Genomic DNA, 27,557 nt, shown 5'->3' with positions numbered 1-27,557 from the left:
CGTCCACGCAGCACCTGCCCTGGAACCGCGGCCCACGTCAGGTTGGCACGTGTTTTGTTTTTTTTTTTTTTTTTTAATTTCATGTTACTTTCACATTTACAGACTCAGGAAGCCACGCTGAGAGAGGGACGGCGGAGGCTGCCCGAGGAAAAGCCGGGCTCCTGGGCGCAGTGCAGCCTGAGCGCTTGGGGCTTTTCGCGGGGAAGCTCTCCCGTATCTCGAGGGGCCTCGCTGTCGGACGGCATCTGAAATGGTAGCCGTGGGCTGCTCCTCAGCGCCTGGAAGGTGCGTTACTGGGGCTGCCTCGGCCCAGGATTTTATTGCTGGTGAACTTGATTATCCAACTTACAGTCCAGGATGACGGCATCATCAGAAATGGGTCCAGTGGTGCGCATTTTGCTGAGACACAAGGAGACTGAAATGTGTAAGCTGCACTGATTGGGCAATACTGGCCTGTTGCCTGTGCTTGCCTTTGGCCCCCAGGAGGGCCTGGCCTTGGGGGAGACAGGTGGAGACCCCCCCCCCCATGCCCACGGGCACCCCCCCCCCCGTGCCCATCCACGCGGGACCATCAGAGACAAGAGGCAGACAGTCATCAGGGCGGACGTGCCCAAGTCCAGGGCAGCCTGAGCTCCAGCACCCGGCCAGCTCTGCCTCTTCCCAGGCTCCCTTTAAGGTCCCCAGAGATGTTCCCTTCCTCAGGTGGGAAGAATGTACACTCCCCTCACTTTCCAAAATTGGATCTCTTGGGCTGAATGAGATAATCACTTGGCAGGCAGAGGTCTGGAAGTCTGGCCCAGCAGCATACAGGCATGTATTCTGAAGAGATGGACTACTTGAGAGTGCCCTCGAGTCATCCCTGAACTTCTCAGAACAAAACAGTCATGGAAAGAAGGGTCTGCCTCTGTGATTATAGTGGCGCCAAGATGAAACCCAGAGGTGTAATTACTCAGATTTGACCCTATCTCGGCCCCTGGGATGTGTGCAGACCACTGGCTCTTCCATCTCTCCTGAAAGCGCTGGGTGCTATGTCTACAATCCCCTGGGGACAGGCAGGACCGCCCCACCGTCTGGGGGAGCTGCAGGCGTCTGACAACCGAGGGAGGTGACTCGAGGCTGTATGATTTTTCCTCCCGTCTGTGCGACTGCAAATGTTTAGTCTCTTTCCCCTCTGAGGAGAGCAAAGGCCTGATGGCACTGGGGCTGGGGGGGGGAGGGGGGCAGGGCCCGCCGGGCACCTTCTGTCCAAACTAGGTCATAACGGTCAGGGTCCAGCTTCACTGGCCAAGGCACACCCAGGTCCACGGGAACTGAGGAGTGTTCAGGGGGAGCGTGACAGAGCAAAGTGTCATTTCTGTGCCCAGATCTCCACCTGGTTAGCCTCTGGTCTAACAAAGATACTTGAACTCACAGTCCTACACATTAGTTTAGCAAAAAATCTGGCTTCTGATACCCGAAGAGTTTAAAGTCCCCTTCAAACCGTGCATAGAGGCGCCGGATGTCTCGTTTGCTGATGCCCAGAAAGTAGTGCTCGACTTTGGTTCTGTTATACGCGGTGATGCCCGGGGGGATGGTGGGGTAAGACACCAGGTGGTCTATGCCAGCCTCTTTCAAGATGTACGGGGCGTCGTCCTCCAGGGTCTCGTGGTGACCGATGACGCTGTACTTGATCTCGCAGGGTGCGCACAGTTCCACGTATGTCACCCAGTGGATGATGTGGTCCCCAAACTGAAGGTCCAGCCACCTATGGTTCGGATCACCCAGGTAGCGCACGAAGTCCTCAAACTGGATGCCCCTGGTCTCCGTTCGGTTCCTCCTGTACTTCCTGATGATGCCAGGGGCAATCTCGTGCCTGTACCAAGGCTCAAAGCGGGGGTTGTGAACAAACTTATCCTTAAATGCAGAAATCAGTCTCTCGAAGGGATCTCTTACGATAAAAAACTTGAAGTATGTCTTCAAGCTAAGGGAAAAAAATGAAGATGAAGAAGTTAACCTGATGCTCCTGGTGGTGCTGGCTGTGGGTTGTGAGGAAGAGTGAAGCGTGATGGCTGGAGCAGTGGCAGCCACCAGGCTGAGCCCTGTGCCAAGTGCACTGCATGTGGCTCTTACTTAATCCGCACAGCCACCCTTGGAAGCAGATCCTGTTATGAACCCATTTTACAGGTGAAGAAATGGAGGCTCAGAGACCTTAACTGTCCAAGACCACAGTACTCATCACCCTCGGGGCTGCTGTGAAGACATCTATTTAACCCATGTTTTGTTTCACTTGAGTAGTTTGAAACTTCAAGAATGTTTAAAAGTTTTGTTCCTGTGCAGAAAACCGTTAAGGGCAGGAACCCTGACTGAGTTAGGAACAGCTGAGGGCTGAGAATGACTCTAAGGGTACATCTTTAAAAACTCAATTCAAAATTTCCAGGGGAAGGAAAATGGGGGGCAGAGTAGGGGGGGAAGAGGAAAGGCAGAGTGAGGCTCCAGGCTCCAGCTGGCGGAAGGGGGTCTGGGGGAGCTGCCAGTGTGGGGGTGGCGGCGCAGGGGCACCCCCGTGAAGGGCCTGTACCGACAGTGACAGAGCGACGACGGCACTGCTGTGATTCCGTGCGCTCACCCAGGCCACAGACCCTCTCAGCGCTGCAGGTCTCAGCGCGTCTACTCTCACAAAGCCCCGCAGGATCGCTGCTTACGGGGGTGACAGGACCGCCCTCCCCCGGGAGGGTCTCTGACCTGGCATTTGACACCTGCCTTCTAAGGCTGTACACGTTGGCAAGAGTGAGTAACCAACGCCGGAAGCAATGAAAATCAAGTAGCTGAAAAGCAAGGGAGGTCAAAGATCATTCGGTGCTCTGACACTGACGAGCGTATTATGTACCTGTTCCTTTTAAACCTCGATCTATGGGGCCATGTCACAGCTGCCAAGACAACTGTCCAATCAGCTAAGGAATTTTCCCGATGCCAGTCTCCCTCCTCGCTGTAGTTGGTGAGGCCTGTCTCTCTCCACCTCTGCCGGGTCCAGCCGACCCCGCCACCCCCCGGGGGCAGCTGCCGCGAAGGCAGGCGTAACACCTTGGGAGAAAATGAAAAAATGAAGTGGGGTTTCCCTGCAACCTAAATCCCTTTCTTATGAAATGAAGGTCATATTCAGTAAGAACTCCATAAAACTTAACAAAATCAGAGCAGAACAAAAACGACCACTCATTTCTATAAGACGGTTACGCAACCTTCATTTTAATGGCCTGCATGAAGGTTAGGGTGGAGAAGACATTCAGAAGTTCTCACAAAGACGTGAATTTAAATGCGCTGAACGCTGGGCCTATGCCCGGCTGCCTCTCACCAACACAAACCAGTAGCCCTTGGCGCCACCTGGGAACCACGCCAAGCACAGAGCCGAGCCCGGGGGGTTTTACCGGCATCCCCCGCCCCTGCTCCTACCGCTTCTGAATTTCTGCATCGCTGAAGGAAGAGAGACGTGGGAGGCCGTTCTTCTCGTGGTCGTGCACCACGCTTTCAGGGATCTCTTCGATGGAAGGAAAGGCTCCTGGGAGGCAAACAGGGAGAGGGCGTGTTGGGGATGCTGCCTCTAAAGACAGATGCCCGTCTCGAAGCCCGGGCCCGCGTTCCCCACGGGCCATCCCAGTATCCACGTTTAGGTCTTTGAATTTCAACTGCTTCTGCGGGCAGGATGAGAGTGAAGGAAAGCTTCTGGTGATCCACAGGCCATCTGGAGGGAACAGACGAGTTAGGAGGAGGGAGAGGGAGGGAGCCAACGGCTACAGCAACGAGCACCTAAATCGGGTTCAATCTGCCACAAAAGAAAGATCAGTGCCTGCAAGCAGAATGCCCGAAACCTGCAGTACTGATTCTGCTCTGGAACTGGGGGAAACTGCCAGAGAAGTGGGACCATGAAACCCACAGCTAGCAGAAATAAAGACACAGAGGTAGAGATCAAATGTATGGACACCAAGGGGGAAAGCGGGGGTGGGTGGGATGAACTGGGAGATTGGGATTGACATACAGACACTATTGATACTACGTATAAAATAGATAACTAGTGAGAACCTGCTGTATAGCACAGGGAACTGTACTCAGTGCTCTGTGGTGACCTACATGGGAAGGAAATCCAAAAAAGAGGGGATACATGTATACGTACAGCTAATTCATTTTGCTTTACAGTAGAAACCAACACAACATTGTAAAGCAACTATACGCCAATAAAAATTAATTAAAAAAAACCAAAACAACAACACACTGCTGATTCACGCCCGCAGCCCCGGCTCGGGCCCATCACTCCTAGCGTGACATTGCCCAAGCCTAAGAGGTTCCTAGGTAACCTCACAGCATCCCAGACTGGCAGTGGCCAAGATGTTTGGTGCTGGACAAGTCAGGCTGATGCTGTGGGAGTGATGTGATGTATTTGAAGCACGGCTCACAGGAGGACAAGGAGTGTCTGAGGAGAAGGTAGGGCAGGACCGAGAGCCACAGCTCCTGGTCCAGCCTGCAGAGTGGAACCTGGGGGGCCCATCCTAGGGTTGGAGGGTTGGGCAGGTGCTTCACTCTTTCCTCAACTTAGACAAATGGAAATAAAGCATCATTGTGCTGGGGTGCTACCCAAGCCGCTGCAACCCTTCATGTGCATCTTTGTGTTAACCCTGCCATGTTAAACTCAGAGTCTGGCAGGGAAGCATCTCCGTTGGGCCATCTAAGCAGTGATCACAGCCTCCACAGAATATTTAAGCCCCGATCCAGAACGCTGTGCTAAGTACAGTGGATGGATGGCTATAAAACAAGCAAGATGCACATCTGCTCTCAAGGGGCCAACAGAAGAGCCAGCTCTGTGGATCTGCACCTGGACCTGCTCTGGTACCTGTCGCCATGCAGGTGCATCTAAGGACAGCTGAAGGCAGCCCCGGGACTGTCCTTTTCCTATCATACGGCCTGGCGAACCGCTCCCGTTTCTATCCCGCCCTCATCAACGGGTTCTTCTTCTTCAAAGTCTGATGCGTCATACAGTGATAGCAAATCTGTAAGACTTTTGTACATTTGTTGTTTTAAATCTGATTTGTAAGCTCATTTGCCGATGTCAAAAATCCAACATACTGTCTGATTACTCAAGAAGTGCATTGATTATAACCAGAAGATGAGGCGGGTGTCTCCCTTTTCTTCCCCAACGAACCAGCGAAGAGGCCAAATGACAGCCAACCCTGACACCACCTCTGAGAGCAGCAGCAGGCCTGGGGGGCTGGGGGATGGAGAGCCCAGGGCCATGTCCCATGGGGCTCCGAGGTCTGATTCCTGATCCAGGAGTCACACAGCTGTCTATTGGAACTATGTTTCTTTCGAAGCTGAATTTAAGACAGAGCCCATAATTATCTTGGGTCAATTCAGGGTAATCGGAGTTTAAACAAACACAGTGTCTGAAAAGAGTGGTGAGGAATCAAAGCCTGTGGTGCATGAGGGCGCTTTCCAATGACCTAATTTGTTCCCGAGTAAACACCAGATTTCCTGAAGCAGGCGGATTAAACCTCCGCATATGGATGCTCTGTGTAAGACGGGGACCACTGCAGGTGGGGAGGCCCCCAGACCCACCGGTGTCTGCGTGCGGGTCCTTCTCGGCACAGGAGGGCAGCTGTGAGGACAGCTGCTGGACGGCCCACTGAGTGTGGAGCCCTGACCTCCCAGGACAGAGTGGGTGACTCGTGAGAATCAATGCAGGGACTGAAGAGAAGCAACGGGACCAACCGGGCAGGCAGAGACAGGGGAGCCAGGAGGCCCTGACCGTGGGTGCGGAGCACCTGGGTGAACCCCGCCAACTTCTAACGTGGACACGAACGGGAAAAACGCCAGCCCGCTGTCTGTGAGTCACCGGCCCTCCCTGGGCTCCTGTCTCGGCCGCCCTCCCCCCCCCCACTCCCCCGCCCTGGCCCCGGCCACCCTCCCCGCAGACCCTGAGGTCCCGCGAGGACGGACCCCGCCGGGCGCTGCACGCACCGTTCAGCACGATCAGCACTTTCTTCCACTGGGTGTTGCCCACTTTGGGGGTCTGGCAGAAGAGGATCTTGTGCTTGTCACAGACGAATATCCGGTCGAGGACAAACCTGGAGACGGCGGTGTGTGAGAGGTTCCTCAGGGTGTCCTCCCTGCACACGTTTCTGACGAGCTCCAGCCGCTGCGTATAGACCAAGGGGTGAACGAGCCGCCCTCCCGGCAGCACCTTCCCGGTCAGCTGCAGGGAGTGGAGACAAAACGGGCACAAGGGCTTCATTGGCAGCACTGGGCGTGCCGGGCATTAACTCTCGGAGGCCGGAGCCTGGGGGCTGTCCCCCCAGAAGCAGCAGGACGGAGGGCGTGAGTCACCGCGGCAGCCCGGGGCTCAGGCTACGTGGATGCGCTGGACCACAGTGCAGCCAGAGGCGGCTGACCCTGTCTCCTCATCCTCAGCTCGGACAAACCGCGGGGCGGCTGGGCTGTCTGCCTGCCGCTGTGCTGATGGCACGATGGCCCACGATTTCCTGGCAACGGCAGGATATCCTCCATTCAGCGATTTCAGGGAAGGCCAGCTTCTGCCCCCTCGCTCTCCCTCCATGTAACCTGAGTGTAAGAATGTGGACTGTACCTCAGAACCCACTGTCTACACAGACGGTGGCCGTTTTGAAGATAACCTGGTACATTGGTGTATCTGGTTTATTCATTTAAGAAAACAGCTTAGGTCATTCAGTATGGGTTTTAGAAAGGCAGGAACCATGATTCCACTTCCTCAGGGCTGAGCACACAATGATGTTTCTCTGACATGCGGCTGCAGGTGCGGAGAGGGCCTCTGTCTGGCAGTCAGGTCAGTGGTACCAGTGGTTTAGCTGCTGTGAGCCGGTGAGGGAGCCCATCAGCACTGGTTCTGCTCTAAGGAGTCACGAGACCAGGTGAGAAGATCCACGTGCACTGTGGGGGGAAGGCTGTGATGTCAGAAACCCAGGTGTGTGCTCTCTAGACTTTGCTGGATTCTTTCTGTTGACCTTACGTGCAGCTCACGGGCAGGACTGTCCCTTCTCTGAGTTTAATTCTGGGCTGATAAACATCTTTAGAGCTGGCTCTCCTCACCTCATTTCTTCCTGCACGAGGGCAACCTGAACCTTCCATCCAGACCCGGCACAGGGGTCAGCGGGGGGAGGAGGGGGTCTCAGGAGTGCGCCCCTCACCTTGGCTGGGGAACGATTAGGAATTTACGTGCAAAAGGAGCCTGGGGAGAAATTGGAGTCAGAGTGTCAAGGAAGGTGAGCACGGGGTGAAGGTCAGCGGCCCTGGGCTCTGCTGCTAACTGCCCCGTGACCCTGGATGATCAGCCTTTTTCCTACCCTCAGTGCTCTCATCCACACCGCCCGGAGGCTGGACTCACTGCCCCGTAACTCTCAAGTTCCAGGATTCCCAGGACTCGGGGGCAGAGATCTTTTCCCCCGGTTTCCTCCCGACTCGCCCAACATCCCCAATCCACCCATCACAAAGCTCATTCTCGGCTGGGCGGGAACTCAACACAGTCAACGCTACAGAGCACCCACGATGCGCAAGGCCCACCGACCGTGACTCTCCCGGCCAGACACTAAAAACACGCGGAAAGGTGCAGAAGCAGCGACTCTAAAGCCGAGCACGACAGTAAGTGGAAACCAGCTGATGAGGGCAGGGAGGGAGGGGAGGCTGTTCCCTGTGATGGGGGACCCGCTGGGGCCGGAGGGGTGAGCAGGTGAGAGGGAGACGCCAGGGAAGAATGGGCAGAGGCGTCAGCGCCCCGGCCTGGCTGTGCCCACCTTCAGCTCCTCAGGGAAGTGCGTCTCTCTCAGCGACCTCCCCGCGTCGGGCGCAGTGGTCAGGAACAGAAACTCCTGCTTGGCGCTGTAGGCTAGGAGACATAGAGAGGTTAAAACGTCTTCCCGTGGAGGGGCAGACACTCCGATCAGTGCCACAGCCCAGAGGCCCCAGGAAGAGACCCGCACAAACACACCCAAGTGATAGCTGACAAGGCGCAAAAGCAATGCGGTGGGGGAGCATCTTTTCAACAAATGGTATCCGAGCAACTGGATGCCCCCAGACAAAGAAGGAGCCTTTCCCTAAACCTCACCCTTTATTCGAGATTAGCACGTAAATGTGAAACAAAAAACTATAAAACGTCTTAAAGAGCATAGGAGTAAATCTTTGGAAAAACTGATAAACTGAATCTCATCAAAATTTAAAACCTTTGCTCGGCAAAGACCCTATGACGAGGATGGAAAGACAAGCTACAGATTGGGAGAAACTATCTGCAAACCACACGTCTGACCAAGGACTGGCATATCTAGAATATGTAAAGAGCTCTTAAATCTCAACAGTAAAAAAAAAAAAATGTAAACAATCCCATTAGAAAATGAGCGAAATAGGAACAGACATTTCACCAAAGAGGATCTAGAGGTGGAAAAGGAACATATGAGAAGATGTTCAACATCATTAGTCATCAGGCAAATGCAAATTAAGACCACAGTGAGATACCACTGCACACCTATCAAAAGGCCTAAAACAAAAAACAGTGAAAACTCCAAATGCTAGTGAGGATGCAGAAAAAGGAATCACTAATACATGGTTGGTGGGAATATAAAATGGTACAGCAGCTCTCAGAAACTCTAGAAGAAGCAGTTTCTTCAAAAATTAAGCATTCAACTACAATATGACCCAGCAATTGCATTCCTGGGCATTTACCCCAGAGAAATGAAAAATTATGTCACAAAAACCTATACACGAATGTTCACATCAGTTTTATTTATGATAGCCCCAAACTGAAACAACTCCGCTATCCTTCAACAGATGAATGGTTAATCAAACACTGGTACATCTGTACCGTGGAATACTGCTCAGCACTAAAAAGGAACAAACTATTGATACACACAATAAATTGGATGCATCTCCAGGTGACCATGTTGAATTTAAAAGGCCTATCCCCAAAGGTCATATACCATATATAACATTCTTGAAAGGACAAAATGATGGAGAGGAGAACAGATTAGTGGTTGTCAAGGGGGGAGGGGGCAGGGGTGGGGGATGGGGGATGGGGAGAGGGAGGTGGGCGTGGCTACAGAAGGGCAACTGCAGGGATCCTGGTGGTGATGGAGATGTTGTGCATCGTGGCTGCATCCTTGTCAATACCCTTCTTGTGACTCTGCACTGTGGTTTTGCAACGTGTTACACTGGGGCAAAAGAGTAAAGGGTACATTGGACTCTCTTATGTACAACTGCACGTGACTCTACAACGATCTCAAAATTAAAAGTTTAATTAGGGAAAAAAAACCAAGTCAGCAGTCAAGTTAGTGCTTACACATTATTTTTGAAATTTATGGGAACTGAAATTAGACTAGAGGAGTCTTACAAAACGCTAGACCAGAGTAATCATTTACAACAAACTGATTTGGGGGAAAACCTTCGGGCAGAATTTGAAGATAACTGTCAGATCTCTACAATCAAAGAAACACTGCTCTCAAAATTTTGCACAGCCTAGAAACATAATTTGAATAAAAAAGTAGTTATCAAAGCAAAGCATAGAAATCAGCATAAAAAAGCACAAGCAGAGGCACATTTCACTTTGTTAGAAACATCAAAACCAACTCCTCTGGGGTCATTACTACCTACACTTCGCAGGCTCCACTGCCACCTGCCCGCCTTCAGTCTGGCTGTTAAACACCCGCGCTCCCCAGCCAGCCCCGCCACGAACGAGCCCCACCCTGACGTCCTCCCAGTGCAGAGGGGAGAAACCCATCCTCCCAGAGCCCCGTCAATAATAATAACTGGCTTCCCTGGTGGCGCAGTGGTTGAGAATCTGCCTGCTAACGCAGGGGACACGGGTTCGAGCCCTGGTCTGGGAAGATCCCACATGCCGCGGAGCAACTAGGCCCGTGAGCCACAACTACTGAGCCTGCGCGTCTGGAGCCTGTGCTCCGCAACGAGAGAGGCCGCGACAGTGAGAGGCCCGCGCACGGCGATGAAGAGTGGCCCCCGCTTGCCGCAACTAGAGAAAGCCCTCGCACAGAAAAACGAAGACCCAACACAGCCAAAAAAATTAATTAATTAAAATAATAATAATAATAATAATAATAATAACCCATCTCTCATGCCTCTGAGCTCTCCGACTCCAGTAGAAATCTCGGCCGCACACCTCTGTGAATCCCACGGAAATCTTTTTTCCTTTTTCCTGTGTTTGAGTTGAAATGCAGCCCTAACCACAGGTGCGCACAGGAGCTGCTCTGCACCTGCCGTGAGGACGGGAGGCACCATGCACCGTGTGAAGACAGACGGGGCAGCAGTGCCCTTGGCCCCAAGGCTCCGGAACGCACCCCGAGGGCCAAGAGGCCAGCGTCCAACTTCCTCCTCCGCCTCACCTTCGAGCGCCAACGTGCTCCAGGAAATGGCACCTCCCACTCCTGTCTGGTCACCTCAGGTGCCAACGTCCCTGACCAGCACGGCGATGCGCAGCACTTCCACAGGCCGCACGGGTTCCCAGAAACCTAAGCTTCCTTACTGACATTTTAGATGGACAACGCAGCCTGAATTCTAAACAACTGACTTAACAGTGAATTTCTGAAAAGCGCTGATTCCACACACTCGGAAGCATCCAGAACGGGCTCTGGGAGCTGTGGGGCAGCTCACCTTCCAGCCACACGTGCCGGCCATTCGTCCGCCAAGTTTTAACTTTTTCTTTTTTTTTTTTTTTACCTTGAACATCCTGGTATTTGCTCCCCAACTCCCCTCGAACCCAATTCAACTAGATTCAAATAAAACTGACAGCACACCTTAGGTTTGGTTTTGCTTTTCCACTGCTTTGCTGACAACCATGTATTTTCAGCGGGTGCCGCTGTCACCACTGTGATCAAAGAGCAGATCCCTACCCCACCCTGACCCCCAGGGGCGAGACGCCAGCTTCAGGCCCAAGGATTCTGCTCAGTAGGTACCATCAGCTGTCTTCATAACATATGAGCTGCTTTCCTTATAGACATCATTGTATTTGTTTTACAAAATGTCTTTAAATTTGCCACGTGCAGTACTGCCTTGTTTTTCTAGACAGGCTCGCATCCCCTCAGCTCCCTGACCTGTGTGTCCAGCTGCCCAGGGTCACCGCTGCATCACACGCTGGGCAGGGGGCGTGCAGACATCGCGTCACAGGTTTTGACCTTAAGCAGCTGGCAGCTGAGCTGAGGCACAAGATTAGGAAGAAAATCAGTGTCTATGCATACACACCAGATTCACATGGATGTCAATTCTGAGTTCAAGTCTCAACACACCATGCCATCAAATTCCCACCACTGAATGGGATTTATTTCCCTATGACAAAGTCTAGTTCAAAACGACACTGAAATCTGTTAAAGAAGGATTCACTGTGGCTTCACTGCTGAGCCGAAGAGAGACCATCACTCTCTCTCTCTCTCTCTCACACACACACACACACACACACACACACACGCACGCACACACGGCTTTAAACAGCAGCTCAAGACAAATGTGCTCTTCCTACCCACTGGGTGGTAGGGAACTCACTAAGAACAGGTAGGTGAGAACTGGCTGCTGGAACAGAGCCCACTTCCCAGGGGACAGCGCTGGAAGGAGCTGCCCGTGGACACTGTGGGCACCCAGCTCCCTGAACACTGAGGCCATGGATGTGCCGCCCGCTTACAGGGATGGAACTTCCCCGCACGGGACACCACTGTGTGCTAGTTACTTCCTTGTGATGGCAGTTCACAGTGGGCTTCTGATTCCAAAGCAAAAGCACTGAACGCGAGTAAAATAGATTCCAACACATGAGGAAATCTCTCATGGCCACACATTGACCAACCTCCCTCGGTTTCCTGCAGGAGCCCGAGATCCACTGCGGGGGTGAGCTGCCTCTCAAGACAGAGGGGAGCCGAAGCCTGAGCCACAGTGCTCCAGGGGACTGAGGCCTGAACTTCTGGGGGGGCCGCTCCCTGCTCAGTCACCCAGACCAGCAAGACGCCATACATGTGAGCTCGCTTCCTGCACCCGAACCCAGCCAGCAGACACCCACCTTCATGATCGCAGCCAGGGACTTGGGGACAATTAGGTAAGAGCTGTGTGGTCGAGAAAGGCTGGGTTATGTTTGAGCCCAACAACAAAGAGTTAGGGTTAGGGTTTGGGGTTAGGGGTTAGGGGTCAGGGGTTAGGGGTTAGGGGTACGGTCCTCACTCTCAGTCCACAGCATGACGCAGGGCTGACTGCATCCCCACTGAAGACCGGCTCCTCCGTGCTGCCCGAGGGGGAAAGGGGAGCTGGCCGGTGAGCTCTGGCTCTCACGTTCCCTCCAGGAGCGGCCCGCCACCGCGCTCCCACGCACGGACCCCCCCGCCACCGCGCTCCCACGCACGGACCCCAGCAACTACGCGGGACGCCCAAGGGCACGAGGACCACCACGCGCCTCATGGGGCTGGAGCCACTGGTGAGACCCTGGTGAGAGCCCCCAGGGCAGCAGCAGACCCTCTCTGCAGATTTTAACACCCTAAGGCCTCTCATCCTTCTCTGTAGGGTCACCTGCCACCCATTCACTTTCTGCTCCCCTTCCCCGAACCTTCTCAAGCTTCTACACTTTTCTGCAAACACTCAGCATAAAACCTGCCCCATCACAGCAGCGACACCTCATTTATCAGATGCCCCTGAGACGCGAGGTGCTCTTCAGAGGCCCTACTGCCAGATCATATACAAACTCAGAGGCACACGTCTTATTTAATTATTTTGTGTGGAATATAAAATATATTACATATACTCCTCATTTTTCAATAAAATAAACCACAAACAATTCAACCTCATGGCTCGCCTTTCAAGTGCCTCCCTTACCAGGAGGTGACATTAAAGGAATCACGAGTGAAATGTGTAGACTTAGTGACACCATTTCATGTTCTCTGCAGCTTTGTTTCTTGTGCAGTTTCCCAGCCATGTTCCCATTGGTGGTCCTCACCTGGGCCCCCCGCCTAGAGATTCTGCCCCCTGGTCTCTGCTGGGCCTGGGCAGCAGAAGGTATACACAGTCCCCACGGGATTATAAAGTGCCCTGGGGACAAGAACCACTGCTCTGACTCTTGACAAGGGGTCTCCACTATCGGTGACATTAGCTGTTGTGGGGAGCAGCCCAGCAGCAAACGGCTGGGCTGAGATCCTCAGCTCAAATTCCAACAACCTTCCCAGACTTGGCCTGTGCTGTCCTGACAGCGGCCCTGGTCCCCCGTGTGACCGTGATTAGCCGTGACACCCCGTGATGCTCTTGGCCACCCCAGATGCCTGCAGCTGTGACTCCACCCTCCCCGGGCTGTGAAAGCCTCTTGGGCTCCTGGAAGATGAGGGTAGGATTGAGGTGACAGCCAGCTGGGCCCCGATAACGTTACTGACCTGAAACTGCGGCGCTGAGAACCACCCTGGGGGCTGATTTTAGCGCCTCCCTCTTCTGCCTGCAGATCTGCCTTCCAACCTTGCCCCTCTACGGGGAGGATGGAAGCAGGGGGTGTGGGGCACTGGGCAGCCTCAGCACAGCCGAGGACACCCCCGGGGGCTCTCCAGGACGAGCAGGGCCCGGAGCCCGCTGGCCACACAAATGGCACGGGCTGTGCAGTCCCCGGGCGTAAATCAGCAAAACGACTGGTGTGATCCTTTTCTACTTCCCTTCCTCTAGGGCCACCGCCTGCAGGTGGACATGCCAAGCCTCGTGCAGGATAAAGATGCTCTGCGCTTCCTCCCTATCAGGATGGCGGTGCCAGGCCACACTAAGGCCACTCACGAGCCTTTTCAGCATCTCCCGTGCGCCTTGCCTCATGCTGCCCCTGAAGGAGTGGCCTCAGGGTTCAAGATGACCGTCCCCGCAGCTCCTCACTCGTGCCCAGCACCTCACAGGTCACTCACAGGGCCTCACGGTGCCCAGGTCGGGCTTGGAGCTGTCAGAGCAGGGAGCACGCCCGTTCCACAGAAAAAATACTAAGGCCCTGGTGAGCAAAGGGCAAGGGCACGAACTAGACGCAGCTCTTCTGAGGCTGGGTTGCGTGCTCTTAATATGTCCTCATCTGAACGCCTACATCAGGTCAAGGGGAGTTAAAAAAAATCCTTGAGGACAACCCAACACACGTATATTTAGACCACCTTCCTTCCGGGGCGCTGAAGGTGACCCTCAAACACGTGGCCACCAGCAGGCAGCATCACCGGGCACACAGGCAGCATCTCTCAACGACACCAAGCAGGGCTGGTCCCCAAACCCACAGACTGCGAGGGGAAAGACCCCTTCATCCCCATCCACCTCCTCTCCCGAACCTCTGCAACATCAAGGATTTGGACGCCATGACCTCCAAGTCCCTTCTGGGTCAGAGTCACTTGATTCTGCGTCACCACTCATCCGAGCAGGTACCCAGGAACAGTACCACAGAAAGGTCTGAATTCGCCAAAATCCACTCCATGAGGAGGTGTACCTACCATCAGGGTCCTTAAAGGTCAGCGTGATGAACTTGCTGGCCACCATGAACATGAAAATCACCCAAAAGCATGTGGCCAACAGAAGCCACTGGTGGTGCATGTTGTCAAATGTCAGCCATTCAGTGATTCTTCCTGGAAAACACAAGCAAAATGGCCCTGCTGCTTACAAATAAATCAATTAAATAGAAGGTAATAAAAGAATGGGCAGTTTCAGTTAATAGCCTCAATACAAATATTTCTGAAAATTTTTCTATTGATACCGAGGATGTTTTGACTTATTATTTAACTTAACATCATATTTTTAATTAATAGCAACTTATCAAGTTGATAATTAAATAAAATTTAAAACACTTTACCGGAAAGGAGCCATTTCTATTTGGTCTTGGAACACGTGATAAGACTTCACTTCTGCAGAGGTGCCTGTTGACTCTTTCTGGCCCAGGCTACTGTGTCCCTGGCATCTGGCACCTGCCAGGGCCTGGAAGCCGGGGCAGGAGGGGGCCTGCCGCGGGCCGGACCTTTGGGTAATCCTCAGATGGCAGACGCCATCCTGAGGCGATTCCAAGCAGGCTGGGTTTAAAATCCTGACTCGCTGACAAGCTGCGGCCACACCCACTGAGCTGTAGAGAATCTGTGAAACCCGAGAAACGAACCCCGGAGCGTCCCGGCTCCGCCCACTTGCCGGCCAGAGCCTGCGCGGAACCTCGGGGGTGGGCGTTTCTCAGGCTGTCGCTGTCCGGGAGTGACGTGGGGCACCTGGGTCCTCAGCGGGTCACACGGTTACACTCTGCTGCAGGGGACACAGAAGAACCGGAAGTCGCACTCGATTCTTTGCAAGAGAGACAAAAAAGTGCTTCGTGTCACCTTTAACACGGGGCTTCCTGAAGCCAAACCAAGCCACTTGGAGAGAGAGGCCATGCTGGGCTGGGTTGGTGTCCGCCGGCTGTCCGGCCCGTCCATCCCCCCCGCACCCCGGGCAGCAGGGAGCTGGTCTGTTGCACGTGCGCTGACGGCAGACAGTTTCGCAGCCTGCGTGCACCTGGCGGGCAGGACTCACGAGGGCCCCGGCGTCGGCCTTCCTCCTGCCTCAACGCCAGATCCTTGCCTCTGAGGCCCTCACTGCGACCTGCATTCCCTCCCGCAAGGGGTTCTCCGGCCTGCGACGGGGAGCTCCCCCCGCGGCCCAGCCCACACCTGCACCTGCATTCTCAGGTCTCCGCGCACCAGGTGCACCATGTTTCCCGGGGTCCCCTGGTAGGGCTGCCACATTAAACACATGAAAACACGGGGTGCCCCGTGAAGTTCGAATTCCAGGTAAGCAAATCATGTTTTAGTACTTAGTATAACTATGTCCCCAGTACTGCGTGGGACACATTTATACTTTAAAAAGCTATCTGCTGTTTCTCTGAATTCCCAGTTTACCTGGGTGTCCTGCATTTTATCTGGCAACACTACCCAATGAGGGGAACACCGCTCCCCCTCTAACTGCCTGAAGCAGCTGGCCTGTCTCTGCAGTCTCCCCGTCCCCTTCTGCCACGCCTCGTCTGGGGCCACGTGGCACAAAGCGGAGCCCAGGAGTGCCCCACCGCTCGCTAGCTCTGGGACTCAGCGTCACTTACCCTAAGCTGTGGCTTTCCGTCCCTGAGACAAGACCCTCCTCCCTCCAGGATGGTCACGAGGATTAAATGAGAGACTGCACCAAAAGGACCACCTGGCCTGGAGCAGACCCTCTATAAACAGAAATTGGTGACCTTCCTATTTAACTGACACATACCTAGAAATTCACCTAACAGTGTGAACTGCCCAAGAAGAGAAGAAAAGAAAGGCCAGACCCTCAGCCCAGGCTAATAGCTTTTCTCTTCTAGAGACAAGGGAGGCACAGACGGCCCAGAGGGCACAGGGCCCCTCAGGGCTGAGTCCGCTGAGCTGGGTTCTCCGAGATGGGGACACTTGGTGGGGTCCATCCCCACCGGTCACCGAGGAAGCCCGGCTTCAGGCCTTTTCTAACAGGGGGAGGGACCAGTGTGGGCTGGGGAGCGGGTAAAGAGAAAGCGGACAAGCACCAGGTGGGTGGTACACAGCGTGCCCAGAGGCATCTGTGTCTGTGCACCAGTTCTCGGGAAGATTGAGGCTAAGGAAGAGGCCCTGGTGCTGCGTGGCCCGGGGCTGGTGATTCACACTGTGCTGTGGCAGAGTGAGCACAGACACAGGGGAGTCACTGGGGGCTGCCCCCCTCACACAGACACCTTACCCTGCAGGGCAGAGCCCTGGGCACTGGCACTCAGCTTTCCCTCCTGGCTCAACCAGCCGACCTCTGGGCTTCCCGCCCCTGGGCGCCACCCAGGCATCAGGCCAGCACTCGGCACTGCGCTTGGGAGGTTCTGTGATTTAAGGATCCGATCTTTCCAATGCGAGCTAGTCTTCTAAAGGGATCTAATTTGAGTCCACCCACCGAGCTGGTTCACCTCCAGATAAAGGTAGGAAGACAAAGAATAAACAGCCTGACATGAAAATGCGGCTCCCACCATCTGCCCTCCGGGAAGCCAGGTGGCTTAGGGGCAGGATTTCTACCTCTGGGCTGCTTGGAAAGTGAGACCTGCGCTGTCGTGAAGCTCCGCCTGCCTTCCTAACCCTGGGTTTTCATTTAAAGTCAGAAGCAACAGCTACTTTCACCCGGCAGCAGGGATGAGGCAGGGGCAGGATTTGGTCCCTTCTTCTCCGTGTTGGTGTCTGGGGGTTAATCACAGAAGAGCTCTCTGGGCCCCCTACTAGATTAGGACAGAACAGCTGCCTGCATACCCACCAGTGTGTTGGGAGGCCCCTGTGAGACAGAGGCTGCCAAAGCACCTCGGCTGCAACGTACAATGTATCAGCCCGCTTCTTCTTCCAGACGGCAATTTTATTTCCAAAACGTTCCACTTCTAAAGTGACTTCTGCTAAACTCCTACTGCACTAAAACATCCAGAGAGCCCTCTCCCCTTCCAAGCCCGGCCACGGCATCGGGGTCAGGAGAGGGGGGGCGTCTGCAAGGCACCCACCCGCCTCTCACCCTCTTCACGGCCCGCCTGGGCCGCGCAGGGAGGGTGCCCAGGACACGTGGGGATTGTGATGGGGCTGCAGATCGGGAAAGCTCCGCGTGCGTAAACCCCAGCCCCTGCCAAAAGCTCTTGGGAAGCAGAGTATACGGCCAGCGCTTAGAGTGCAGACCAGACTCAGGCCTGCCCATGACCCCGGTGCCCCGCTGCGGTCCCCGCCCAGGCCACACAGCCTGTGGTGGTCACTGCGGGGGCCTGCGCTCGGGTAGCAGGGGGTGGGGAGTGGGTGGAGCGCTCTCCCAGCCACTGGGCCCCGGAGGGAATTCCCTGGCGGTCCAATGGTTAGGACTCGGTGCTTTCACTGCCGGGGTCCGGGTTCAATCCCTGGTCGAGGAACTAAGATCCCGCAAGCCGTGCGGTGCAGCCAAACCAACCAACCAACCAACCAACCAACCAACCACTGGGCCCCTGTAAAGGCCAGGCAGGGCCTGCTCCCCCCGCTGCACGGCACATGCAGGCTCAACCCTCCCTGCTGGCCACCCTGATTTGCCCTCCGTCCTCACCTAGTTTCACTTCCTTCCCGGCACCCACCACAGCCTGAATCTTCTGCTTCCCCTGGTGGCATGTGAGCTCGTGCTGGAGCACCCCGGCCAGCACAGGGCCCAGCGCACCGCAAGGTGACCTTCGCTATTGCTGGATGACGACATCAACCAAGAAACTACCGGGAAGACTTAGGAGAGCTGGCAGGTGCTTTAGAAGACACCTGGCCCAACTCTCCACCCCAGGGTCCAAACTCCCTAAAGTATGAGGCCCCCGTTCAACCTCAAAGTATTTCTCCAGTCTCCACGTGAGTGCTTATATATTTAACATGCGTTAACTGAGACTAGAAAACAACCCAAAGCTACTAGGACCTCACTATTACTTGAAAATAAAATTGTATTTTATAAGTCATGCGCTCACATGCATTTGAATAGACATACAACTACTGTTCTATGTCTACAATCTACTGACCAGGGGATAAAGAAATAATGCTGCAGTCCAAAAAAATTTTTTTCTAAATTTTAGATAAAACAATGCTGAAAGGCGGTAAGCCAATTACATAGCTCCAAAGTATCAAGATACATCAGTAAACAAAAAAGGGCAAGTTGCAGAGTCGAATGTATGATCCTATTAGTTAAAAAGGATTATATATATATACCTGTGAATGTATGTGACTATATATACGCGCAAACACATACATATGTGTGATGCACAGAATAAAATCTTGAGAGGATGAGTGGAGTCATTTTTTACTTCGTACAATTCTGTATTTTAAAAACATTATTGTAATAAGCATATATCCATTTTATAATAAAAACCAATAAAATACAGAAAATACCACCTACGTATGCGGACCCAGGTGTTTTTATTTCTGCTGTTTAATTTTTTTCCTACCTGACTACCACCAACAGCAGTTTCCTTACCACTTTGTAAAATGGGGCAAAGGATGGTAAATACTTTTCCAGCCAGGAAAGAATGTGGTGAATGGACAGGCAATATGTATCTGAGTGTTTAGGAAATACATCTCTGTCTTCACTAGTTAGTTTTTAATTCAGTTTTTAAAATGATTTAATATTTAAAACATAGAATAATATAACAAATACTTGTTTTCAGATGCTCAGTTCTAATAGTTCTGCTGTACGTACTTGAGTCTTTAAAGGAAATAAAGGGTTACAAATGAGCTGGAGCCCCTGCCTGGCCCTGCTCCCCTCCCTCCCCAGATACCCTCCATCTGGGTGATGACACTTTCACTACATCAAATACGGCTCCTCTCACAGAAGCAGCAGGGGTTTGGGAGGCTGGTCGTCCCAGCCCAGATGAAGGCAGGGCAGACTGGGGAGAGGGGAGGCGAGTTTCCCCCGGGCTGCGAGGAAACACTGCATTATTTATTATGCTTTTCAGGGGGGCACATGCGGTGGTACGGCCGGGTGGAGAGATGGACCGTTTTTAAGCGCTTAATTTTTTCTCGTGGTCTATAATGAGAAAATTCACAAATCATACACAGACTCAAGTGAAGAAGCTGTCAAGGTAAAAGCTGGTTAAAAAGTTAGACGAACCAGGACTTGCTCTCCAAGTCCCATGCTGACCAGAACCAGTGAGACTGAAGCCCGGGCCCCCTCCACAAGCCCCACCCCTCAGGGCCACTATCTCTACACTTACGACATCCGACACACACACACACACACACACACACACACGAGGAGACGTGCACCTGCATATATTTCGAAGGACACAATAACCGAGAAACGATCATCTACCAAGCTCATCACGAAAAGGTGTCCTCATTCATCCTACAAAACAGGCGCAGGGACACAGCACTGAGTCCCAACCCACCCCCCAACATGCACACGCACACGCTCCTTGTCCTGTGGAGCTGGCAGGCTACCGGGGGGACCCACAGCCACCAAATACTCTACCTAAGACGTGAGATGAGGCAGAGGACGCGGTGCCGTGAGAGGAAAGCACAAGGGCCACGACCTGGCAGAGGGAGGGCAGGGGCAGCACAGAGACCTACGGGGAGAGGGGCGGGGACCCAGGCACCGGGCTGCAGAGCACCACAAACGGGGGCCCAGGCGCAGGGACAAGCTTCCCGAGCTCGGCCAGGGAGGAGCCCTGGCAGACGTGGTCAGACAAGGCTGGGCCCTGGGGAGCGGTCGCCTTGGGGGCGAGCGGGGATGGGGTACGGTGATCTGACTTACATCTTGAAACTACTTCTCTGGCAGCAGAGTCAGAGGTGTCAAGCACAGCGATCCGCTCAGCCACGCCCCAGCCCCAGGGTCACTTCCACGGGCCGCAGGTGGTGTTCCGACCGGGCCCAAGCAGAGGGGCTAAATGCTCCCCATCACATCACCCTCTAGGTCTCTGAAAACCAGCCAATGAACCAGTAAGAGCCACAGTACCTGACGGGCTAGGCTCTGACGAATCCTACGGAGGGGTGTGTCCACTTGGCCAGGCAGGGTTTCTGCTCTGCGATCATCGGCTAAGGGGTCCGACCTTAGGTTTAGGGCAGTGGCTCCCAGTCCTGGCTGTGTATCAGAACCACCTGGGGAGCTTCTGAAAACTACAGCAACACCCTGGGCCCCAAGAACACCTGAGCAGAGACAATGCAAACCTGTGGAGGAGGATCTAGGCAAACGTGTGAGGCTGAATCTGGGCGAGTTTGAAAAGCTCTGCTCAGGATGCCAGTGAGCGGCCAGGCTGAGCTGCTGGTCCAGCCCCCAGGCCTCCTCAGCTTTTACTGCCCCCGCTGCCCCCTGGGGAACTCGGTAAAATGCAGATTCTAGGCCTTTTAGCGTAACAGCTGTCTTCCCACCACCTCTTTACAGTATGAGAAGGAAAACCCGTAGCAAAAGGGTGTCTGTCAACTGAGACTGTCTACTGAGGATCTGAATTACATGTGCTCTGAATAAACAGCTTCAAGAGGCCTGATTAGAATAAAGACCTCCATCACTGTTCCCATTTACTCTCCTTTCCAGCCCTCCCATCTATAGGTAACCAGCCCCTGTAGAATTTTGGGCAGACGTTGGAAAACTCAGGAAAATTTCCCCCATTTTTTTTTTTTTCATCAAAAAGAAAGTCATTCCGAATTCCTGTAGCCCCAGCGCCTCCCGGCCTGCCCGCCATCTGCCATCTGCAGTGCTTCCTTGAGCACATTCCCCACGGGTCTGCCTCCCGTCCACGGGCGACAGCCTTGAGGCGCACTGTTTCCGTCTGCAGAGAGTCTGGGGCCTGACACCTCGGTCCTCCCTCCTCGGCTCTGGAAGGGCCACTGCTCTCCCTGCAGCCAGGTGACAAACAGCCTTTAAAGAGCCTGACATTTTCTGTAATTAACTCTCCTTTGTTCAAGGAGCCAAGACAACTCCCAGCGTCCCTCTTGCAGCTAACAGGGGTGAACCTGAGCGTGCACCCTGGCGGTTTGCAGAGCTTCCCTACTCCTGATCGTTACGTGGGATTTGCACCTGTCAAGACGTCAGGCTCTGAAACTAAGCCAGAAGGTTGGCTCTTTGAAAACCCACAAGGCAGAAGCGGTGGTTAAAGAACTGATGGACATATGGGGAAAGCAGGGTCAGGTATGCAGGAAGACCACTAACCATGCAAGAAATCCTAAGCTGCTTCTCCCTCTCTAAACTGTAAGGAAGACAGCAGACATTTGACATGTTTGTAATGACTAACAGTGACTCTGGTACTATTACCAACTTTTGGTGCAAATTCGGCCTCCCTTGCGCTTTCAAAAAGATGCTTTTTGAAAGCATCCGTTTTGCTCAGCTGCCCGTGTTCGAGTTGTTACCCAAGAGCACAATCCTTCTGAATTTGTGCAGAAGAGTTTGACTCCCACCTGCCTAGTTCCACTTGTTTTTCTCCTAGTTCTCCTTTTACTGTGCACATTCACGCCTCCTGTGGGAAATAAGCCCATTTAACTGTTTCAAACAGAGTTAAAAATTTTTTAAAAGCAATTGGCCTAGACGTGGTCTAGTGTGCACACAACCACACAGATAAATCTCACAACCGTGGTGCAAAGGAAATACAGCAAAAATAGAATGAGATATATGACACAGTGCCGTTTACGTAGATTAAAAACGCAGGCACTGAAACCAAAAATACACGTTCTACAGAAACACAAAGAAAGAAAAGGATGACCTTTCCAGTGATTTCTTATGTGGGTGGACGAGAGGAAATGAGACTGAGGAAAGGGAATTAAAAAGGCATCCACAAGTAAACAAAACGAGGGGCCCTGCAGACATCGGTAATGGTAACCGAGGAGTTAACCTCCATTCAACTCCTTGAATGTGAAGGAGACAGAGGGACAGACAACTAGACAGAGAAAGGAGAGGAGATTTAAAAAACCAAAAAACAGCTTTTCCCCAAATGTCATTCATCCATTCAGCCATATTTACCAAGGGCTTATCCTGAGCCAGGAGCTGTTCCTGGCTCCGGGGATACAGCAACCTACCCGCCCTGCTCTCATGGTGCTTGCTTCTAATAGAGGCAGACAGGCCATATACAGATAGAGCCATTAACGCCTAGGATCACACCAGGCAGGCGCTAAGTGACACGGTTAATAACACAGGAGGGTAAGGGAGGCAGGGGCACCTCGGAGGAGACGATGTTGAGAAGATGCTCAAACAGAGGGAGGGGACTCATCACGCGGCACCTGGCAAAGAGCTTGGTCCCAGAATCCCCAAAGCAGCAAGGAGGCTAGCATCTCCCGCGCAGAGTGAACAGGACGGCGGGGGAGTGGCCCAGATGAAGAGCCTTGTCAGGGGCCCTTTACTGAGTTGGAAACTCCTGGACCCCCGCCCTCCATCACCCATGTGCCCCGGGGAAAGGATTACCTGCCCAGCGTTCAGTTTTTAAAACATTCATTCAAAACCTATCCAGACACCAAAGGAAACTTCACGAAAAGAATCTGGTCATGCACAAGGACCCGGTAACCCTGGGAGGACAGGCAGGGAGAAGGGAAACAAGAGACAGCTGAGGCTGGAGCAGCGGGGACCCTCCACCACCAGCCCTTTCGATTTTGAACTAAAATGTGTTCCCTAATGAACAAAACTATTAAATCACCACTTACGAAAATAAAATGCTGCGTATGACTTTATAAAATATATAAAGTCTTATTACAATCACTGTGAGCTTTAAATTCATAGTAAGGGTTTCTCTCAATCTAAGTTCAGAAATTTCCTTTGTCTACTTGGCCGTCGTCATTACAATTGACCACCTCAGAATGACTGCTCATCCTTTAGTGACCAGAATGGAAAGCCACTCCTCACTCTGGCCAGCTGGGGAATGAACTGGAGGTGAAGACAGATTCTCAGGAGTGATAGTGACGAACAGCAAACACGTCTTCGGGGGTCGCTGCAAGCCAGGCACTGCACTCGGCAGGTACCCAGCTCACCTAACCCCCTGCCTAAGCGGGTGCTCCTATCATGATCATGGTTAAGAAAACATTTCTAAGAATCCGTGTACATACTCCTATTTATGAGTTTAAGCTTCTGGAAATCTCCATATGAGCAAGAAAGGAGAATGCCATGTGACATGGATCTCAGATAACTAGTGAGGTGTCCACAACCTCCTTTCCGTACCTTCTCAGGCCTGGTCCACATTTCCTTGCAGTATCTGCTTTGCCTTGGAGGTTCCTGGCTCCTCCTGTCTCTGTACGGGACGATTGAAAAAACAAATAAGCACCATTAAAGGTTATGAGATCAACTTACTGAACACAACTTGCTTTATACTTGGGAAACAGTTAACCACTTTGATTTTTCAAGTATATTTCGCACGCCAGGTCTCTTACAGAGGGGGGTTATCTTTGGATGGCTTGGCAGATGAATAAATATTCTAAACGTACCAAAAGGGCTAGCCATTTAAAAGATTCTTCCTGTAACTTAGTATGAAAAAATGAAATTTTTTTGGAGCAAAAATAATCAGATCCTATTATACCTGCTTTATATGTTTGATATTGGGTAAAGGATTCCTGTATAAGATATCAAATCTTTCAATGCAAGATGTTCACTGGGTTTTGTATTTCTTCAAGCTTTAACACCCTGGTAAATTCTAGCCAAATGTCATATCGTGAATGAATAACTGGAAACAAGCCAAACTCATGGAATTAGAGAGATCACAGATTTAATAGAGTTACCTGGCAAAATAAACATCCAACTCATTTAAAACACAATAGAGCCCGAGCTGTCTGGGATGCTTGGAGCAGTCTAGCTATGCTTCCCTTTACTCTTATGAACTCAATATTAAAAAGAAAAGCAATTTCATGTTACAAAGACGGAAAGATTAAGATGCAGATTCTTCCAGACCTGTATCAGGACAAAACACTCTCTTGGCTTCTAGGATCTCTCAGGTCCTGCATTCACCTCTCTCCCCCGTTTCTATTCTACTGTATAACCTCAAGTATTTGAAAAATGATCTGAATATAATTGCAAATTGCCCAGGATAGTAACTAATTCTTCCCTTTCTTTGTTCAGTTTTGCAAGAACTCCAGTTTCCATTCCAGGGAAGGAGAGAATTTTTCTCTTAGGTATTTCTTGGAGACTCTATCCTTGAGGGTCAAAAGCAAAGATGGAAAGATTTTTTCTTTCCATCTTGAAATTCCCATTTGGACCCAAGATGGACTTTACCCTAATTATAATGGGAAAAAAGAGAGAAGACCATTTCCCTCTTCGTGTCTCTTCCTCTTAACCCAGTCAATGAAAAGAGTGAATAAGCCTGGAGCTAAACGGAGCTGCCTGGTTTTAAGAATACCTGAGACATTTCTCACTCTGGCAGTGAAAACTGACCAATAACCAACTCTTTATGGCCCAAGGCCCCAGACTTGGGGTGTTTGAGACAAAACACCCCTTTATGACAGTCCTCCCGCTCAGCTAACCAGAACCTGACTGCGCTGCTTTGCACTCAGCGCCCGGCCCTTTCCTGCCTTTTGCAGACGTGGAAAATAACAAGGCAGCTTTTGGAAGATCTGGTTCATCTTCCCAGCCAGAAGTGCAGAAATTTATGCCTCCACCTCCAACTTCTGACAGGCCTCTCTTTTGTCCAAATCTGAGCTGAGGGCACCCGGGAGCCTACCTGGCAGGACACACGCATTTCCAACCATCCTTTCCCCTCCCACCCGCCAGAGACGTGCTTAATTGGGCACTTAGGGAAGCTGCACATGGTCCTTCTTCCCTGGCCTCTCTCTTCCTCTGTCTGCCTGCTCCCTGCACCCAGGTGGAACATTTTCTTCCTCTTTCCGCCTCCAATTACAAATGCAAATTCTCAGGCAAGGATGAAAGAAATGAACTATGGATCACCGAATATCAATGATGCCACGATCACAGCATGCCCAGCAAGGACGCCGCCTCATTGCATAATTAACGTGATGAAGGTTCTCCTCTTTAACCCCACGAACTAGGGAGGCCCTCAAGTCGCCAAAACACACTGGGATGTCGCTAGCAAAGAGAAGCCGGTTTTCCCCCCGTTTTCCCGTCCACCCGGGGTGTTGTGGGAGTCGGGGTCCGGGAGTACGTGACGCTCACCCCCACGCCCCCCGCCCTTCCCCGAGCTCACCCTCCGAGGAGCCGGAGCCTGTCGCGGTCCTCCGGCCGTTCCGCGGCCCCAGGGGCGAAGCTCGGCTCGGGCCTCGCGGGCCTGGGGGCGAGGCGCGCGGGGTCCCGGCGTCCGGGGAGCGCTGGAGGCCCGCCCGCCCGGAGGCCTCGGCGCCGCCGCCCGCCCGGCCCGGGATGTGGCGGCGGCGACGGCGGCGGCGCCGGAAGAAGGAAAGCGAGCGCGCGACGCCCTCTCGGGGGGCGAGGCCGCCGCCGCCCCACGCGCCCCTAGCGCCCGTCCTCGCCGTGCGCGCCCCTGCGCGGCTGTGCGCGTCCCCGCCGCCGTCCCCGCCGTGCGCGCCGCCTGCCGGCTGTGCGCGTCCCCGCCGCCCGTACACCACCCCCCCCGCACCACCCCCGCACCATCCCCCGCGTGTGCGCGGCGCCGGGACCGAGGGGAGGTGGGAGGGGGCGGAGCCAAAGGACCCCAGGAACCCGATCACCGGGTCCTTGAGCCTCCCTTCCACCCACACCCCTCAAAAAAAACACCCACCAAATTATATCCCGGGAAATGACAGAGGGACTTGTGGCCAAACCTAATCCCACTAGGTCTCCATCCAGGAAACAGGTTGGGTGTTTGAGAACGAAAAAAAATCCCAAACTTGGAAAAATGAAAAATAAAAAAATCCAAGCTTGGAAAAAGGCAAAATTGCTTGAGTTTGGGGTACCTCCCAGCATTCCTAATCAGCCTACCTGGTAAAAACAGAGCTTTCAACAGGGCCCTTTCCACAGACCCACCCTTGGCTGACAGTCTGGAGGACGTAACCCCCTTGTCAAGGTAGAGTGGGTGGAGTCACTCCCAACGGTGATGGGGGTTTTATTGCCCTAGAAAACGTGAACTAGTTTTGTTTTGATCTAACCTACATGTTTGTTAACTACCTAAATATATATGTACTTAGCAAACAAGGTAATATAGATACGTGTGTACACACACTTATGCACATGAACACATATAATTTTTGTCAAGCTTTCAAGAAACCAGCTTTTTTTTTTTCTTTTTTGGTCTACCCTGTTGGTTTCCTCTTTAATGACTTGAATATAATACCGGTGGGGCTCAGCATTTCAGAATTTCACTTTTAACGTGGTTACTAAGCACCATGACTTGAAGATGGCAAGGCGGTTTAAGGGCCGTTTACTCCGTCTTTTGATCACACATTCGGATATTTATTAAGCCCTTTTTTGGGGGCACTATGGTTGACAAGAGACATTTGCTTTCTCCCTGGGGGTTTGAATGGACACACGTACACGAGAAGGGCACAGCAAGTAAATTTGGAACTTAGATGTGACACTGAATAATATGCAGAGTTTAAGAGTCCGAGCTCTGGGAATGAGACCTTGTGGGTTCAAATCTTTATTCCACCACAGAAGGCTCGTGACCCCGTCAAGTTCTTTTGTCTCTCTGTGCTCCCATTTCCTCATCTATAAAGTAGGGATATTATATAGTATTCACCCCAGAGTTTGATACTAAAGAATAAACGAGATAATGCATTTGAAGTACATAGCACAGTTCTCCCCCAGTAGTTAAAATCACAGTAAACATAAACTACTTTCATTATTATTATTTATTATTTATTGCATTCCTAAGATGCTGTTCAAATATTAAAAGATACGGTTCTTTCAAGGGGCTTACACATTGGTGACTAAGGTAGCTGAATATTTTTGTTGGGGTTTTTCCAAATTATTCTAGTTCTTCTTTTTGTTTCTATAAATGAACTTAAGGAAAGTATTAGTATTCAGTCTTTATACCAGCAGAATAGTTTCTAAAATAGCAGTTCTCAAAATGTGATCTGTGGACCCCTGAAAATCTCCAAGATCCTTTTAGGGGATCCTTTTAGTGGTTTAGTGGATGTCAAAACCACTTTCACAATAACACGAGAACATTAGTTGTCTTCACTATTTTTTTAAACATTTTTAAAATTGAAGTATAGTTAATTTACCAG

General features: G+C 52.3%; 1 protein-coding gene across 5 annotated transcripts; it reads right to left on the bottom strand.

Moving 5' to 3' along the window:
* Positions 1-52: 52 nt before the first annotated feature.
* CHST10 (carbohydrate sulfotransferase 10) lies at positions 53-25,857 on the bottom strand. Of its 5 annotated transcripts, none has more exons than XM_082356181.1 (8): positions 25,580-25,857; positions 23,611-23,680; positions 15,110-15,246; positions 14,457-14,588; positions 7,788-7,879; positions 5,983-6,217; positions 3,427-3,532; positions 53-1,960 (listed from the first exon to the last, which is right to left on the bottom strand). In XM_082356181.1, exons 4-8 carry the CDS (start codon positions 14,554-14,556, stop codon positions 1,423-1,425), a joined length of 1,071 nt encoding a protein of 356 aa, XP_082212307.1. In that variant the 5' UTR covers positions 14,557-14,588; positions 15,110-15,246; positions 23,611-23,680; positions 25,580-25,857; the 3' UTR covers positions 53-1,422. The 5 variants fall into 5 exon arrangements, with proteins under 5 accessions (XP_082212307.1, XP_082212306.1, XP_082212305.1 ...); XM_082356180.1 differs by having other exon boundaries at positions 14,813-15,285; positions 25,580-25,856; XM_082356179.1 differs by having other exon boundaries at positions 14,813-15,246; positions 25,580-25,856.
* Between the last annotated feature and the right edge of the window lie 1,700 nt (positions 25,858-27,557).

This window comes from Balaenoptera borealis, assembly GCF_965194805.1.
Source record: "Balaenoptera borealis genome assembly, chromosome: 15".
Classification (NCBI taxonomy): domain Eukaryota; kingdom Metazoa; phylum Chordata; class Mammalia; order Artiodactyla; family Balaenopteridae; genus Balaenoptera; species Balaenoptera borealis.
Note: the sequence above shows the minus strand (reverse complement) of the source record. Positions and strands in the feature narration are given on the sequence as shown.